This window comes from Rhinopithecus roxellana, chromosome 3 (genome assembly GCF_007565055.1).
Source record: "Rhinopithecus roxellana isolate Shanxi Qingling chromosome 3, ASM756505v1, whole genome shotgun sequence".
In the NCBI taxonomy this organism is placed as follows: domain Eukaryota; kingdom Metazoa; phylum Chordata; class Mammalia; order Primates; family Cercopithecidae; genus Rhinopithecus; species Rhinopithecus roxellana.
In genome coordinates this window covers 50,452,903-50,470,197 of record NC_044551.1, presented here as the reverse complement: position 1 = coordinate 50,470,197, position 17,295 = coordinate 50,452,903, and the positions used below count along the sequence as shown (strand labels likewise).

The following is a 17,295-nucleotide window of genomic DNA, read 5'->3' as shown; positions in this document are numbered from 1 at the left end:
TTGTGGGCAGCTGTCCTATGCATTGTAGGATACTTAGTAGCATCTCTGGACTCTACCCACCATAGGCAGGTAATACCCCTCCACTAGTTGTCACAACCACAAATGTCTCTAGACATTACCAAATGTCCCATAAAGGGACATTGCCAAATCATCCCCAGTTGAGAACCACTGGTGTAGAGTCAGGGAAAGTGGTCATATCCACATATCATCCTCACTTAAGCCCTATAGCTGGTGCCTGGCATAGGTGTTCAAAAGTGGAACACCTACTCTTGAGGAAGAATAGGCTTGCGTAGCTAGCACTTTATTAAAGTACCCTGAGGGCTGGGCATGGTGGCTCACGCCTGTAATCCCAGCACTTTGGGAGGCCGAGGCGGGCGGATCACTTGAGGTCAGGTGTTCGAGACCAGCCTGACCAACACGGAGAAACCCTGTCTCTGCTAAAAATACAAAATTAGCCAGGCATGGTGGCGCATGCCTATAATCCCAGCTACTCGGGAGGCTGAGGCAGGAGAATCACTTGAACCTGGGAGGCAGAGGTTGCAGTGAGCTGAGATCGCACCATTGCACTCTAGCCTGGGCAACAAGAATGAAACTCCATGTCAAAAAAAAAAAAAAAAAACACCCTGAGCATCAGTGGATTAATGGATATGGCACCCACTTCTCCCAGCTCTTGGAGTGAGGTAGCAAAGTCAACAAACCTAAACATTACTGCTGCTTATGTCACTTTTTGGGAGAACAAAAACCATGACAGATAAAGCAGTTTACAAAATCAAGCTCCAGAGATTTTGAGTAATAACAATCACTTCAGCTACTCCTCAGTTCCAGCAGGGCAGTAGGGATGTCATTTTTTGTTTTCAGGTATTATGCAGAACCCTTGAGTCCACAGTGGAAGTGGTCCTGGACTGATAATATAACATCAGCCCCTGAAGTACTTTCTTAAAACCTGAGGCTCCTCCCATTGACCATCAACCCCTGGCGTCTATGCCATGCCTCCTGAAACTCCTATAAGACCTGTAGATTCTATGCTGCTTCCTACCCCCAATTCCTAACCCCTCTGAAAGTTATCCTGTAACAGTGAAGTTACTGCAAATATTTGCTGGCTGGTAAAATGGGATTGTAAGAAAGGGAGCTCAGGACACTAGTCCTCCACTTTCAAGCTAATAGAACTTCGTGTAACAATGGAAGTATTCTGTATCTGCTAATACAGTAGATACCACTAGCTACATACTACTTGAGCTCTTGAAATATGGCTAGTGCAACTCAGGAACTAAATTTTTAAGATAGTATTTAATTTTAATTAGCCACATGTAGCTAGTGGCTATCAAATCCTATTTAACAGCACAGTTCTGTACAATGAAAGTCTAGTTCTTCCTAGGGCCGTTGGGAGGAGCAAGTCCAAGGGGGAGGATAAAAACAAATGAAACAACTTTCTTTTTCCAGCTGGGAGTGCTAGGCTGTAAGGTAGTATTTTTAGACATAAAAGGAGAAAATATTGTATTTTTAAAATCTGATCAAAATGATCTTGAGTCACCTATCACTTCTGATACACGTGGATCACACGGGTGAGGAGACAGGAGAAAACTAAGGGAAACAAGTTAGAAAATAAACTGTATTACTTCCTATCAAAAAAGGGCTGGGGCTAGAGCTGGAACCTCAAAATAGACTCCCCAAAGCTAGGAGGGTTTTACTTTGTGCCTGACTTTTTGAAAATGGGATGGGGAGCAAAACCTAGTATTAAAGCAGGTAGGTGGGTTCTTTGCTTTTTACAGGAGATGAGGGTGATGAGGAGCTCTTGGAGTCCTGGAAGGGAGAGCAGTCTGTGCTGACAGAGTTAGTGAGAGGAGAGGATCTAGGAGTAACAGGGTCTAAGGAGAGGAGATGGCCTCCCAGGCCATGAGAACTAAAGGTTGTGATAAATTTAATCATAGTCTGTCCAAACCAGAGAGTCCTCAGAAGTATGGTATGAGAATCCTGAGTGTGGGGCAGTGAGCTCATTTCTGCTCATGAGAAGTGTAGGAGATGCAGCAAGGTTCCTCTTATCAGGAGACCTGCAAAGATGGAAGGAAATGTCCCTCTAAGTTATTACTTGTCTCACCTCCTCCCTCCCCTAAAGGAAGGGGAAAGATGGACACCTCGGGGATTTGAATTAGAAGTAGCCCTTTGGAGGGTTTTTGTGTGTTTTTGTTTTGTTTTGTTTTTTCATTTTTTTACACAGCTCCAAACAGCCAACTGAAATAAAAATAGCCTTTAAGAACAAGGAGGCTCGGCCGGGCGCGGTGGCTCAAGCCTGTAATCCCAGCACTTTGGGAGGCCAAGACGGGCGGATCACGAGGTCAGGAGATCAAGACCATCCTGGCTAACATGGTGAAAGCCCATCTCTACTAAAAAATACAAAAAACTAGCCGGGCGAGGTGGCGGGTGCCTGTAGTCCCAGCTACTCGGGAGGCTGAGGCAGGAGAATGGCGTAAACCCCGGAGGCGGAGCTTGCAGTGAGCTGAGATCCGGCCACTGCACTCCAGCCCGGGTGACAGAGCAAGACTCCGTCTCAAAAAAAAAAAAAAAAAAAAAAAAAAAAAAGAACAAGGAGGCTCATCCTATATAGCGATTCCCCCTGCTGAGGTTTGTGCTTAGGCCTTCCTACCTTTCTCGTCTCATCTTTTTTCTTTTTTTGTTGAGACTTGAGTTTTACCCTTGTTGCTCAGGCTCTGGAGTGCAGTGACACGATCTCGGCTCAGTGCAACCTCCGCCTCCCAGGTTCAAGAAATTCTCCTGCCTCAGCCTCCGGGGTAGCTGGGATTACAAGCATGTGCCACCACACCCAGCTAATTTTTTTATATTTAAAAAAATTAAAATGTAATTTTAGTTGTTGGCCAGGCTGGTCTCGAACTCCTGACCTCAGGTGATCTGCCCACCTCGGCCTCCCAAAGTGCTGGGATTACAGGCATTAGCCACCACACCCAGCTATCTCCCCTCCTCTTAAGGGACTGAGTTGCCAACTTAGAGCCCTTTGGTTGACAGTTCCAGCTGGCAGTAAGCAGAGTCCTACAGAGATAAGGGGGGATCCAGGTGGCCTGGAGAGGACCCATGGAGCTCACATCCCCTTTTTCTCTGACATTTCCTAGGCACATAGAATCCCTTCTACACCTACAGCAAAGGATGTGATTTCTCAACAGGCCCTGGCCATTTAGCCTTAGTGTGAGCAGAGAGGACTGCCCTTTATCCCTCATACAAATTTGAGCTAGCCTGCCCCAGGGTCCCATTCTGACCTTTTTCCCACCCTAGTTCATATGAAGTTCTCTCTCCAGTAGAAAGCTGAGAAAGTGAATCTTTTGTTTCTCTCTACCATCTAATGCTACTTTAAATCCTTTAACAAGGAGGCTAGAAGCTTGCCTTCTCCCTGCATTTCCTTTTTTTTTTTTTTCTTTTTGAGATGGAGTCTCTGTCACCCAGGCTGGAGTGCCGTGAAACAATCTCGGCTCACTGCAACCTCTGCCTCCTGGGTTCAAGTGATTCTCCTGCCTCAGCCTCCCAAGTAGCTGGGATTACAAGCGTGCACCACCACGCCCAGCTAATTTTTGTATTTTTAGGAGAGACAGGGTTTCACCATGCTGGTCAGGCTGGTCTTGAACTCCTGACCTCAAGTGACCCGCCTGCCTTGGCCTCCCAAAGTGCTGGATTAGAGGGCATGAGCCACTGTGCCCAGCCATCCCTGCATTTATTATAGTCCTGCCTGGACCATCCCCTTTCCACAGCCTGTGACTCTGTATCTGCCAAAGCACCCAGGCCTAGCCCACAGTCCATCTCCCAAAGAAGCCCCAATAGACAACAGAATGCTTTCTGGGGGACTGCTAGACCTCAGACTTCTGCCTAAAATGTATGCTGAATCTTTATCAGGAAATAAACATTTTTTTAAAAAGTTAATGACCAGGCTGACCAACATGGTGAAACCCTGTCTCTACCCAAAAAGACAAAAATCAACCAGGCATGGTGGCACACGCCTGTAGTTCAAGCTACTCAGATGGCTGAGGTGGGAGAATCGTCTGAACCCAGGAGGTGGAGGTTGCTGTGAGTCAAGATGGCACCACTGCACTCCAGCTTGGGTGACAGTGAGACCCTGTCTCAAAAAATAAAATAAAATAAACCGCAGTTGATCTCTGATCTCTTTGTAAGATTTATTCCAGGAACTGATTTAATTTCATAACCCACCTCACTAAGAGTGGAACAGCACCTATACTTGTACTCCTGTTTTCTGGTCTCCCAACTTCTCGCCCTGTCAGCCAGGCTGGAGTGTAGTGACATGATCATAGCTCACTGCAGCCTCCAACTTCTGGGCTCAAGCGATCCTCCTGCATCAGCCTCCTTCCTAAGTAGCTGGGACTATAAGTGTGCACCACCATGCCTGGCTAAATTTTTAAAAAATCTTGTAGAGATGGGGTCTCACTGTGTTGGTCTTGAACACCAGAGCTCAAGTGATCCTCCAACCTCAGGCTCCCAGACTGCTGGGATTACAGGTGTGAGCCATGCTCAACCAAAAAGCTCCTATATACAGAGCCCCATTCTAGACACTGGAGTTGAAGGAAGTAGTGTAGGGATGAGAGAGGACTGGAAGAGATGTTTCACCTCTTAATCATAAGGTCTTTAGTAAGTACTCAGTCCCTCCTTTAGTACCACTTTGTAGGAGTCTTGCACCACCTTCCCCCGCTAAATTTAGGGTCCCCCTAGAGACTTTCCTGTATAGCACCTCAGCCTTTGGCTTGACTCATTTGTCTTGATTACTGCAGTAGCTTCTTAACTCTTCTTGTTTCTAGTTTTATTCCTCCAACCTAGCCGGCACCCTGACAATAAATGCCTTTTTAGCAGGTAGCAATAAAAACTTGTTCTAAAAAAAGAAGTAGTCTAGGCGGACAGTGCTGAGATCAGACTTTTTTTTTTTTGAGACGGAGTCTCACTCTCTCGCCCAGGCTGGAGTGCAGTGGCATGATCTCTGCTCACTGCAACCTCCACCTCGCAGTTTCAACCGATTCTCCTGCCTCAGCCTCCCGAGTAGCTGGGACTACAGGCACCCGCCACCACACCCAGCTAATTTTTTGTATTTTTAGTAGAGACGGGTTTCACCGTGTTAGCCAGGATGGTCTCGATCTCCTGACCTTGTGATCTGCCTGCCTTGGCCTCCTGAAGTGCTGGGATTACAGGCGTGAGCCACCGTGCCCAAGGGAGATCAGACTCTTAAAGAAACTACTCTAGGCTTCAGGACAAAATCCAGATCCCTTAGCAGCAAGGCCTTCCAGACTAGGGCTCCTTGCCCCTCAGGGGTTTCACTCCCTAACAGTCCCTCGAAGCTATCCCCTCCCTAACCTCTGTACCTACGCTGATCCCTCTGCCTGGAACGCCCTTCCTTTAACTACTTGACCTTTACTTTTCAACCCATGAGGCTAGCCACCAAAATTAGAATCTTCCACAGGCCAAACCCTCTACTGGGTGGTGAGAATGCAACACTTAGCAGAAACAGAGCAGTCCTTGTGAGGAGACTCCTGAGGGGTAAGAAGGACCAGTATACACTACACCACCGCTATGAAAGCATGAAACACACCTGGTCTAGATCTGAGGGTCCCAGAGGCTTCCCTGAACAGGCAACCTAAGCTGAGACCCCAAGGAAGCTTGGATTGAACTGAGAGGGTTGGGGAGGAATGTGATGGGCCTTCCAGGCAGAACAATGTGTGTTCTGTGTGGGAGAGAACTAATGAGTTTGGAGGAAGACGGGAGGGCCTGTGTGGCCACAAAACACAAGAGTATGGGACATGCCAGAGGAAGCCACACTGATTTTGCAGGGAGACAGTAAAGATTTTGGTCATCATCTTAAAGTACGTGGGAAAGCCTCCTGTCCAGAGTTTTAGCTGGCAGTCAGTAGGCCCTCTGGTCCTGGCCACGCACCTTTCCCTCAGCCTCACCTCAGCATTCAAGGGAAAACCTGCCACCCTGCAAGCCCTCCAGGGTCTGGAATGCTGGCAGGAGGGGATAGATGCCTCTGCTCCTGGAGAAAAGGGCCTCTGGCAGGGAAGCCTGAGAGGTTCGTATCAAACTGTACAGGTCCTGTGGACTACTCTCAGAAAAGGAATGGTGAGATGGACTTTCATAGAAGACCCTCTCCAATTTCTCCTTGGGCCTTTTTTTTTTTTTTTTTTTTTTTGAGACAAGAGTCTCGCTCTGTCGCCCAGGCTGGAGTGCGGTGGCTCGATCTCGGCTCACTGCAAGCTCCGCCTCCTGAGTTCACGTCATTCTCCTGCCTCAGCCTCCCGAGTAGCTGGGACTACAGGCGCCCGCCTCCACGCCCGGCTAATTTTTTTTTTTTTTTTTTTTTTTTTGTATTTTTAGTAGAGACAGGGTTTCACCGTGTTAGCCAGGATGGTCTCGATCTCGTGATCCTCCCGCCTCGTCCTCCCAAAGTGCTGGGATTACAGGCCTGAGCCACCGCGCCCGGCCTCTCCTTGGGACTCTTACCTTGTGTGGAATGAAAGTGGTGCCTCTGGGGTCCCAGACGCCGGGGAGAGGAGGCAGCCCAGGGGCTTGGAGAAGTGGTGAGACCCAGAGGAACGGTGGACCCAGTCAGGAAGGGTCCTGCCAACAGGGCCTGGGCCAGCCTCGGGGTCTTCCCAAAAAGGCAGGTGGGGGCCTCCAGCAAGCTTCCCACCTCTGTGAGGCTGGAGAAGAGGCCCCCTGGATGAGAAGGAAGAGGCCGGCAGGCCCGGCAGGCGCAGGCACAGGTAGACTTCTGGTGGGAAGAGCGTGATTGACTCAGCCTCCTCCAGCGGCTGCAGCACGTCCCTCCGCTAGAAGGGGCCAGGCTCCCTTTGCCGACCCAGAGTCAACCCAGCGATTCCTCCTGGAGAGGCGTGGGCCCCGGCCCCAGCCCAGAGTGCATGCCTAGGCCAGGAGCTGGGCGAGGACGGGGCACAGCCACAGCTGGGTGCCCAACGGGAAAGGCGGCCGTTCCCCCTCAAGCTACACCTGAAGGGTTCCCCAGGGTCGAGGCCACGTCTCCTTCGCCTCAGGGCTGAACTTAAGTGATCACGTGGCGGGCATCCCCTGGGAGGGACGGAGGGGGTTGGAGGAAAACTCAGAAGAGAAAGGCCGAATCCTGCAGGGTCTGGTCGTCGGAAAGCCGCCTCCCTCTCCGCGGGCTGACATCGCCATCGGGGTCCACACGGGCTCTAAGACAAAACCCCAATTTCCCTCAAGGCCCCATAGGAGGGGCGCTGCCAGAGTCGCCTATTTTTAGTGCAAGAGAACCGGGCCGGGAGAGGCCAGCAGGAGTCCGGAGCATTCCCGAGGTCTCGGCCCGGGTCTACCGAGGCAGGGAAAGAGGGCAGCCCTGGGGCGGAGCGGAAAAGGGGGCGGGGCAGGGTGGGGTTGGGCGTGGCAACCTCCCGCTTCCGGGACAGGGACCCGCGGCGCGGAAAGGTCTTTTTCTTGGGCGTGGGTCCGAGACCTGCAGCGAGGTTCGTGTTAAACTGGACTCCCTGTGGAACGTTCAAGAAAAAGAGAACCGAATGAGGTTTCTCGAAAGGAAAAAAGAATGTGACAGTGTAATCTAGTGCTACTCCTCGGCGTTTTAGGGCCCCAACCCGGGAACCCCTCGCTCCGAGAATCTCAGTCCACAGCGGGAGGCGGGTGTGGTCGTTCACCTATTTGCGCCCGAGGGCTCAGGGAGGCGCTGGCGTGACCCAAGTCGGGGGCAGCAAGCTGGTTAGCGGGTGAGTGAACGTAGGGGTCTTCCACGACCACCACAGAAACAAAACACCTGGGTCAGGATTGAGTCCTGTATTGGAAAAGCGAAAGAACAGTCAGCTGGGGGTGCTAAGAAGGCAGGTGATGTACAAACCTGGAGCCTTAGGATGGTCCACAGGCTGCGGAGGAGCACAGCCAGGACAGCGTCCGGCGGGGCCTAAGAGAGACTGCGGCGGAAGGCAGGGGAATCTGCCATGGACCAGTTGAGCAAGCTGTTTCAGGGAGGGATCCAGGCCTCTGCACACCTGGGCATGTACAGCCTGCGGCAGCTCTGCCACCGTCCCTCACCTGTCTTCTGCCTTTACGCAGGCTTTCTAGCAGACGTTGCAAAGGTTCTTCTCCAAGCCTTCAAGGCCGTAGGTTAACGGGGCCCCCATTTCACTGCTCTGTCCTCAGCCCCCTCCACACTCCAGCTCAGTACGTTGGCACTAACTCTTCCCTCCGATTGAAACATTCTTCCCCTACATGACGTCCCTCCACAGGAACATTATTCTCCCATATACCCACAGTGCTCTCTCCGTGTATCTGCTCCAATGTTCTCCCCTCTTCGCATACCGCCGGAAGTAAGCTGCAAATAAACCAGGGTCCCCCGTCTGTCTTGTTCACAGCTTTGTCCCCAAGACCTAAAATAAGGCCTGGTACCCAAGAGGTGCTCACTAAGTTTCACAACATTTACTCTGCCAGACGTTGTTCAGGGCGCTTAATTTGCTTCTTTACTTTCCACACCACCATGTAATGTAGATACTAATATTATTTCCAATCTCATTTCACAGATGAGAAACAAAAGTTGATAGATGTCACAAATAGAAAAGTGACATCTTTATTTTGCATAGATGTTGGTGGCTGCTATCATCCTGATCTGTCCCCCTGTTTAAAACTACTTGAAGAGACACGGTGCCCAATACTGTCTCTTATAGTCAGATGTGAGAGAATGAGAGTCATTACTTGTTTAAATTCCTGCGGTAGAGCAGAAGGCAGAAGGACAGCTAGGTATCCGTGTTCCACCGCTTCCCTGTCTGGGCACGTCCTTCAGGGTGCAACTGGACCCCCAGACGCCTGGGCTTTTGTGTGCAGTGACTGGGCCCAGAGAAAGCTTTCCAGTGGATGTCCCCAGAAGTCAGAACTTTAAGGTCCTCCTTTGGGTGTTTCCGTTTCTGCGAGAGCTTCCCTTGTTCTGACCTAGGCAGGAATGGATTGGCAGTCTAGCAACACACAGGGCAATTTTTACCGTATTATTTTATTGTATGTATGTATTTATTTATTTGAGTCGGAGTCTGGCTCTACTGTCCAGGTTGGAGTGCAGTGGACGGATCTCGATTCACCGCAACTTCCGCCTCCCAGTTTCAAGGGATTCTCCTGCCTCAGCCTCCCGAGTAGCTGGGATTACAGGCACCCGCAACCACGCCTGGCTAATTTTATTTTTATTTATTTATTTATTTATTGGAAAGAGGTTGCATCATGTTGGCAAGGCTAGTCTCGAACTCCTGATCTGAAGTGATCCACCCGCCTCGGCCTCCCAAAGTGGTAGGATTACAGGCACGAGCCACTGCGCCCGGCAGAAAGAGACCAATTTTTAGTACATCCAGAGTAACCCTCTCCTGCCTTAGTCCAGCCTGGACTAAGTCCTTCCGGAGTTGGTGTGCATCAGAACAAAAACCTCTTGAGGGGAGGACGGTCCCGCGGAAGCACAGTTTTAAAGTTTATTTTTAAAATTTTAATACCATACTTTTTTAAATTGTCCATCGTTATCCACGATAGTGAACTGAAAATTAAGCTCTCCTGTGGTTGCCCCGTCAACCCTCCCCGCACCAAGTGGAACAGGCGGAGCTCGAGCTATGCCACATAGGGGCGGGGAAGCCGTCAGGGGGTCCTCATGGGAATGTGCCGTACACTTCACCTCTTTCGCTTCTCGCTCTACATCATCCCTGAGAAGCCTTTTTAAACACTTGAATGTGCTTGTTTCAGAATGTATTTGTAAAGCGCTGTCAGATTATGTTGTACGGAAGTGGGGACTGTGATGCCGTGCAATTTCCCTTTGCCTTTTGCATTACATGGCGCCGCCATCTTGAGCAGAAGTGTATCATGGGGCTCGCCATTTTACCTGGTCGAGCGCGTATTTCCGGTTCCGGCAGGGGGCTTCCTTTTCTCTTTCACTGCAAGGCGGCGGCGGGAGCGGTTGTGCTGCTCTTTTCTCTGAGCCATCCAGTGCCATCCTCGTCGCTGCAGCGACACACGCGCTCCCCGCCGCCATGACTGAGCAGATGACCCTTCGTGGCACCCTCAAGGGCCACAACGGCTGGGTAACCCAGATCGCTACTACTCCGCAGTTCCCGGACATGATCCTGTCCGCCTCTCGAGGTACGGACTAAGGTAGATTTCAGGACCCGAGATTGCAGGACTGGGGGATTCCGCGTGTCGTCGGGCAGGCCGGTGGCGCGCGAGTTGTCGGGCATGACAAACTTCTGCCCCACTGTGATTTGGGGCGTGCGGACGCGAGCCCAGGCCTCAGCCCGAGCGAACCACATTGCAGATGAGGACCTAGACGTAGAGCGGCTCGTGGCTGTTAGGGTTGGAGAGGTGGAAACTTTTAAAATATCTTTTGCCTTCCCCTTCATAGTGTGGCCGGGGGCTACGGGCCGGGCGGGGCGGTGATGACCCCAACATGCCATCTGAGTGTCGGTGCTGAAATCCAGAGGCTGTTTCTGAGCTGCCGCCCGGCCCAAGGCTCGTGGGGAGGCGGGTGGACTCCAGAGGACTTCGTGGCTCAAGTCTCGGCCTACTTTTTCTGCCCCTGGGTCTCCCCTCCCCGTCCCTATCCCTGTGTGCCTGACTGCGTTTAGACACTTCTTGTGCTTCCCCTTGGCTCTTACACTGTTAAGAATTGTCTGACTCTTGAATCATGTCTGGCTGTTAATCGTAAAATTTGTTGAGTGGGACAGGTTTCAGTAAAAGTATCCAATCTTGTAGCGCCTGAAGTGGCTTTTCCAGCATTCATTACTACATTTCTGTCGGCCCTCAGAGGGAGGCATGGGAGGCCCCAGCTACTCTACAGCCACAAACTGTTGTGCATTCGGTTGCAGAGAAGATACGTGGTGGCTGTTGAGTTCGTCTGAGTTTCAGGAAAGGGTGTCTGTAATTTCTGGCACCGAAATTAAGTTCTCAGGATACAGACCGGGCGCGGTGGCTCACGCCTATAATCCCAGCACTTTGGGAGGCAGAGGCAGGCGGATCACCTTAGGTCAGGAGTTCGAAACTAGCCTGGCCAATGGTGAAACCCCATCTCTAGTTAAAAAAAAAAAAAAATTAGCCAGGCGTGCTGGGGGCTGCCTGTAATTCCAGCTACTCGGGAGGCTGAGGCAGGAGAATTGCTTGAACACGGGAGGTGGAGGTTGCAGTGAGCCGAGATCATGCCATTGCACTCCAGCCTGGGTGACAGAGTGAGACTCCATCTCAAAAAAAAAAAAAAAAAAGAGTTATCACGGTACAGTTTAGCTCTGCGTGCGTTTTTAGTCTGGAAGAGAGCCACTCAGTGCTGGCCTGTAACTGCTCTTGTAGTCTGTCGTTCCATCCCTCCTTAAGCGTCCTTAGTTGTTAACCCACTCATGACCTTGACACTTAGTGAATTATCCAGGGTGTTAACAAACTGGCTGCGGGTTCCTCACTGGTTTTTCTTCTGTTTTGCCACCTTTAGATAAGACCATCATCATGTGGAAACTGACCAGGGATGAGACTAACTATGGAATTCCACAGCGTGCTCTGCGGGGTCACTCCCACTTTGTTAGTGATGTGGTTATCTCCTCAGATGGCCAGTTTGCCCTCTCAGGCTCCTGGGATGGAACCCTGCGCCTCTGGGATCTCACAACGCAAGTAGCTGATCACTTAGCTCTGGGGCCTTGGGAAAAAATCTGGGCAGAAATGTGGTGGATGCAATTGGCTGGTTTCCCAGGGGAGATCCAGTCCATTTGGGAACTGGAAAGCAGACTGCACCTACAGAAGATGTTTGGCCTCCCCGCTTTGAGTTAGTTACTGAGGATTGCTGAGGAGTGTGGTTGAACATTTCTGCCAGGTGCGACAGTTTTGAGTAGGCAGCAGTTTGAACATGTTTTACCTTGAAAGCTCAGGTGATGGGCAGGTGGAATTAGAGGGTCCTGGTGATGACAGACGACATTGTCAGCCAATCCCCACGTGGGAGTGAGGACATGTCCTGCAATTCTGAAGGGATTCTCTGTCATATACTGTTATATATGTGTGAGTGATGCAATGAGACAGAGACAAGGCCCAGGAATCAGTCTGACCGTTGAATGAGAATGTTTGTTAAGTATGAGAATGACAAAGTCCTCCCTCTTAGGGGCACCACCACGAGGCGATTTGTGGGCCATACCAAGGATGTGCTGAGTGTGGCCTTCTCCTCTGACAACCGGCAGATTGTCTCTGGATCTCGAGATAAAACCATCAAGCTATGGAATACCCTGGGTGTGTGCAAATACACTGTCCAGGTAAAGTGAGGCCATGGTCAGAGAGCACATCTCCAAGGATCTCTCCCACCCTCTTAACGTTTCCTTTTTTTTTTTTGAGACAGTCTCACTCTGTCGCCCAAGCTGAAGTGCAGTGGCACTGTGTTGGCTCACTGCAACCTCCACCTCCCAGTCTCAAGCAATTCTGGTGCCTCAGTCTCCCGAGTAGCTGGTGCTACAGGTGCACGCCACCAGGGTGGTCTCGAACTGAGCTCAGGCAGTCCGCCTGCCTCAGCCACCCAAAGTGCTGGTATTACAGGCGTGAGCCACCACGGCCTGCATATCTTTACTTTTTTTTTTTTTTTTTTTTTTTTAATTTTTTTTTTTTTTTTTGAGACAGTTTCGCTCATTGCCCAGGCTAGGGTGCAATGGCGTAACCGCAGCTGACCACAACCTCCACCTCCTGGGTTCAAGCAGTTCTCCTACCTCAGCTTCCCAAGTAGCTGGGATTACAGGCATGCGCCACCACTCCTGGTTTTGTATTTTTAGTAGAGATGGGGTTTCTCCATGTTGGTCAGGCTGGTCTCGAACTCCCAACGTCAGGTGATCTGCCCGCCTCAGCCTCCCAAAGTGCTGGGATTATAGGCGTGAGCCACCATGCCCGGCTCTCTGCCTTTTTAAAGTCTTGGCTGAGCTCATGCCTGTAATCCTAGCTCTGGTAGGCCAAGGTGGGAGGATTGCTTGAGGACAGGAGAGCAGCCTGGCCAACATAGTGAGACCCCATCTATTAAAATGTTTATTTATTTTGAGATGGAGTCTCACCCTGTTGCCCAGGCTGGAGTGCAGTGTACGATCTTGGCCCACTGCAACCTCCGCCTCCCAGGTTCATCCCATTCTCCTGCCTCAGCTTCTCGAGTAGCTGGGACTACAGCACGCCCAGCTAATTTTTTGTATTTTTAGTAGAGACAAGGTTTCACTGTGTTAGCCAGGCGGTCTTGATCTCCTCACCTCGTGATCCACCCACCTTGGCCTCCTAAAGTGCTGGAATTACAGGCGTGAGCCACTGCACCCGGCCCTTTTGTGAGATGAAGTTTCACTCGTTCGTTGCCCGGGCTGGAGTGCAATGGCACAATCTTGGCTCACTGCAACCTTCGCTTCCTGCATTTAAGCAATGCTCCTGCCTGAGCCTTCCAAGTAGCTAGGATTACAGGCATCCACCACCACACCCGGTGAATTTTTGTATTTTTGGTAGAGACGGTTTCACCATGTTGGCCAAGCTGATGTCAAATTCCTGACCTCAGGTGATCCACTCACCTCACCCTCCCCAAGTGCTGGGATTACAGGCGTGAGCTACTGCGTCCAGCCCCCATCTCCAAATTTAAAAAGAAATTCTTGTCTGGAATCTAAAGGGATTCTACTGAGCTTAAAGGTTTGGGTTCTGGGTTTTTGAAAGGTGCTGCCAGCCATCATCCTACTGAGGGGTGGGGCTGGTGGGGGGGTGGTATAGCACTTCATGGGATAGGACTGTTTCTCCTTATTTCCTTTTCATCCTCTGTAGGATGAGAGCCACTCAGAGTGGGTGTCTTGTGTCCGCTTCTCGCCCAACAGCAGCAACCCTATCATCGTCTCCTGCGGCTGGGACAAGCTGGTCAAGGTGAGCTTTAAGCCAAGGCAGGGGCTTTACCAGTCAGGGTGTGCTCCCAGGTGGTCATACGCTCAAACTCCTGTGGAAAGCTTTACAGATTGTCTCAGTTGACTCTTTCTCTTGTCACATGGTCTGAAGTACCTAATTGATGTCCCTTGTAAGTGAGCACACTGCATTGGATGTGTGTTACAATCTAACGTTAAGTGGCCAGGACGTGTAACTGAATGACAATTGGCTACCCTAGCCAGGAATGCCAAGCCCTTTTTTGTTGGACCTGACCCTAGCTGATCCAGAGCTAGGATATTCACCTGTCAACTTCACGTCTATGCAGGTATGGAACCTGGCTAACTGCAAGCTGAAGACCAACCACATTGGCCACACAGGCTATCTGAACACGGTGACTGTCTCTCCAGATGGATCCCTCTGTGCTTCTGGAGGCAAGGTATTTGGGGACTAGGAGTCTCCTACTCAGTGGAAGACCAGCATCATGGAAGGAGCACTTAGCCAGCGTCTCTAACATAAAATGGCAAACATTAGTCAGGATGGTTTCGGGAGGATAATGAGATAATGGCAGTCTGAGAATATGTTTCCAAAGATTACTTTCAGCAAATGACAATTAAGGCATACTAAGGTTGGGTTTATTTTGAGACAGAGTCTCACTCAGCCGCCAAAGCTGGAGTGCAGTGGCATGATCTTGGCTCATCGCAACCATCTCCCTGGTTCAAGCAATTCTCCTGTCTCAGCCTCCCTAGTAGCTGGGATTATAGGCACCCATCATCATGCCTGGGTAATTTTTGTATTTTAGTAGAGACAGAGTTTCATCATGTTGGCCAGGCAGGGCTTGAACTCCTGACCTCAGGTGATCCACTGGCCTCAGCTTCCCAAAGTGCTGGGATTACAGGTGTGAGCCACAGCGCCTGGCCTCAAGTTGGTTTCTTGAAGCAATTGATGAGATTGGGATCCTGGTTTTCAGAAACGATTAGAGTGATTTATTTAAGTTGGGAGGGGTTTTTTGATAGGTTTGGTAAGGTCTTAAAGGAAAGGCATACAGAGATCAGTGTTGGTACTTGAGTCATTAGCTTTCAAAGAAGCCTGAGGTAATGGAGGAAAGGTAAGAATTGATTCTGACAGAATCTTGAGATGGGCAGGATTAACATCTGGAAGAGGTCACTGTGTCCTGATTTACCTTACCTGTCTGTCCAGGATGGCCAGGCCATGTTATGGGATCTCAACGAAGGCAAACACCTTTACACGCTAGATGGTGGGGACATCATCAATGCCCTATGCTTCAGCCCTAACCGCTACTGGCTGTGTGCTGCCACAGGCCCCAGCATCAAGATCTGGGTGAGTGTGGGTTACAGTGGACTGGGTACCTGACTGCACTCTGAGCCTTGACAATGTTTTGGTTATGATATATGCCATCTGACTCCCACCTGGTAGCTAAGCCTACTCAACCTCCACATAATTGACAGTTTGGTCTGGGTAACTGTTGTGGTGTGCTGTTCTGTACATTTTAGGATGTTTAGCAGCATTTCCAGCTTCTACTAGATGTCGGTAGCAAACCGTCCTTCCACTAGTGGCAACTAAAAATGCAACTAGGCATTGATACATGTACCCTAGGAAGCAGAATCATCCCTTTATAACTTGAGAATCTTGAGGAGGGGACTCTGTCATTGCTAAGTCTTACGGTTGCTTTTGCCCTGTTCCCCAGGATTTAGAGGGAAAGATCATTGTAGACGAACTGAAGCAAGAAGTTATCAGTACCAGCAGCAAGGCAGAACCACCGCAGTGTACCTCCCTGGCCTGGTCTGCCGATGGCCAGGTAAGTGGTCTGTCCTCTCAGGTGACTCGGCTTCCAATTATTTTTCTCCCTCATTCTGTTAGTACATCTAGTCTGTCAGACACAAGAGCAGTGTCTTTGGCATGAAGTGAAAAGCCAGGTTGATGAGGATGCCCTAGTTTGCCATGCCAGTGAATGTGTTTCTGCATCAGAGGGAAGACTGATGTGGAGCCCAGTGGCTATCAGCCTTCAGTTAATACCTTAATTCATCTGACCCGTTTTCAAATATCTAGATCCTTATCACCAGTTGTTTCTTCCTCAAGGAATACATAACCACCACTTAAAATGTGGCTGTTAAAATGGGAGGGGTTTCTTATAGTCTGCCCAGTGTGGTGGCACATGCCTACTGGAGGTTGAGGTGGGAGGATCTCTTGAACTGCAGGGGCTCAAGGCTGCAGTGAGCCAGGATCATGCCCCTGCACTCACAGTGGAGCAAGACCATCTCAAAGAAAGCTTCACTTGTGGCCGGGCGTGGTGGCTCAAGCCTGTAATCCCAGCACTTTGGGAGGCCGAGACGGACGGATCATGAGGTCAGGAGATCGAGACCATCCTGGCTAACACGGTGAAACCCCGTCTCTACTAAAAAAAATACAAAAAAAAACTAGCCGGGCGAGGTGGCAGGCGCCTGTAGTCCCAGCTACTCGGGATGCTGAGGCAGGAGAATGGCGTAAATCCGGGAGGCGGAGCTTGCAGCGAGCTGAGATCCGGCCACTGCACTCCAGCCTGGGCGACAGAGCAAGACTCCGTCTCAAAAAAAAAAAAAAAAAAAAAGCTTCACTTGTGCTGAATCTAGTGAGACTGCAGTTTACGCCGGCCTGACCTGTCCCTGTCATTTCTCCCCTGCAGACTCTGTTTGCTGGCTACACAGACAACCTGGTACGAGTATGGCAGGTGACCATCGGCACGCGCTAGAAGTTTATGGCAGAGCTTTACAAATTAAAGAAGAAAAAACTGGCTTTTAGAAAGTTTTTTTTTCTTATATGCGTAAAAGCTCCATCCTATCTACATTGCTTACACATAAAGTTTGCACTAGCAAACTGGATGCAAGCTGTGGACTAAGTAAACAAGGCCTTGAGGCGGAAAGGGAGCTGTCAGTCTTAAGTTCTCAGGATTGGGGGAGCATCAAGTGGGATGTTTCTTAGAAGTCACATAGCAGTTTCCCTGAACTTAAACCCCATCAGCGTCCTACATACCAGGTGCAGATCATCGGGGCCTACCTTCAACCTGGGGAACCTTCTTGAGGGAAAGGACTGATTATTTCAAAGTGGTTGCAGTCAATTTTCAGGAAAAGCAGACTCCGCAGGTTCAACCCCTGGCACATAAGAACGAAACAAAGATGAATCCTCATTGCTCTAAAGGTTTGAACATAATTCACAAAATTTAAGCTTCATGTTAGCAGTCTACATGGTCTTTGAGGCAAGTCAAGGGTATTTAATTCTGCAAGGCAGTTCTCACCAGAAGAACTTAACTCACAACTAGCATTCCTCAGAGATTAAGTTTTGGGGTGGTGGGTCTGGAAGCATTCATAACCATGAAGTTGGCCCTACTAAACATTTCAACTGCTAGTATAA

At 50.1% G+C, this 17,295-nt stretch overlaps 1 protein-coding gene and 2 non-coding genes across 3 annotated transcripts; all 3 read left to right on the top strand.

Annotated features, from left to right (window-relative positions):
• The first annotated feature begins 9,632 nt into the window (after window positions 1-9,632).
• Window positions 9,633-16,684, top strand: RACK1 (receptor for activated C kinase 1). Its single transcript, XM_010384641.2, has 8 exons — window positions 9,633-10,143; window positions 11,477-11,648; window positions 12,134-12,281; window positions 13,798-13,893; window positions 14,216-14,326; window positions 15,088-15,228; window positions 15,596-15,706; window positions 16,571-16,684. The coding sequence occupies exons 1-8, from the start codon at window positions 10,035-10,037 to the stop codon at window positions 16,634-16,636; spliced, it is 954 nt and encodes a 317-aa protein (XP_010382943.1). The 5' UTR covers window positions 9,633-10,034; the 3' UTR covers window positions 16,637-16,684.
• Window positions 10,428-10,495, top strand: LOC115896684. Its single transcript, XR_004056588.1, has one exon. It is a non-coding gene; the product is annotated as a small nucleolar RNA SNORD95 (small nucleolar RNA).
• LOC115896659 lies at window positions 11,930-12,008 on the top strand. The gene has a single exon (XR_004056567.1). It is a non-coding gene; the product is annotated as a small nucleolar RNA SNORD96 family (small nucleolar RNA).
• Window positions 16,685-17,295: the final 611 nt, after the last annotated feature.

What these genes read in the sequence shown, in the direction of transcription:
- RACK1 (XM_010384641.2), top strand. Translation starts at nt 10,035, where the DNA reads ATGACTGAGCAGATGACCCTTCGTGGCACCCTCAAGGGCCACAACGGC. An exon ending in CGCCTCTGGGATCTCACAAC is followed by an intron (nt 11,649 to 12,133) that starts GCAAGTAGCTGA and finishes CCTCCCTCTTAG; the next exon opens with GGGCACCACCACGAGGCGAT. An exon ending in GCTGGGACAAGCTGGTCAAG is followed by an intron (nt 13,894 to 14,215) that starts GTGAGCTTTAAG and finishes ACGTCTATGCAG; the next exon opens with GTATGGAACCTGGCTAACTG.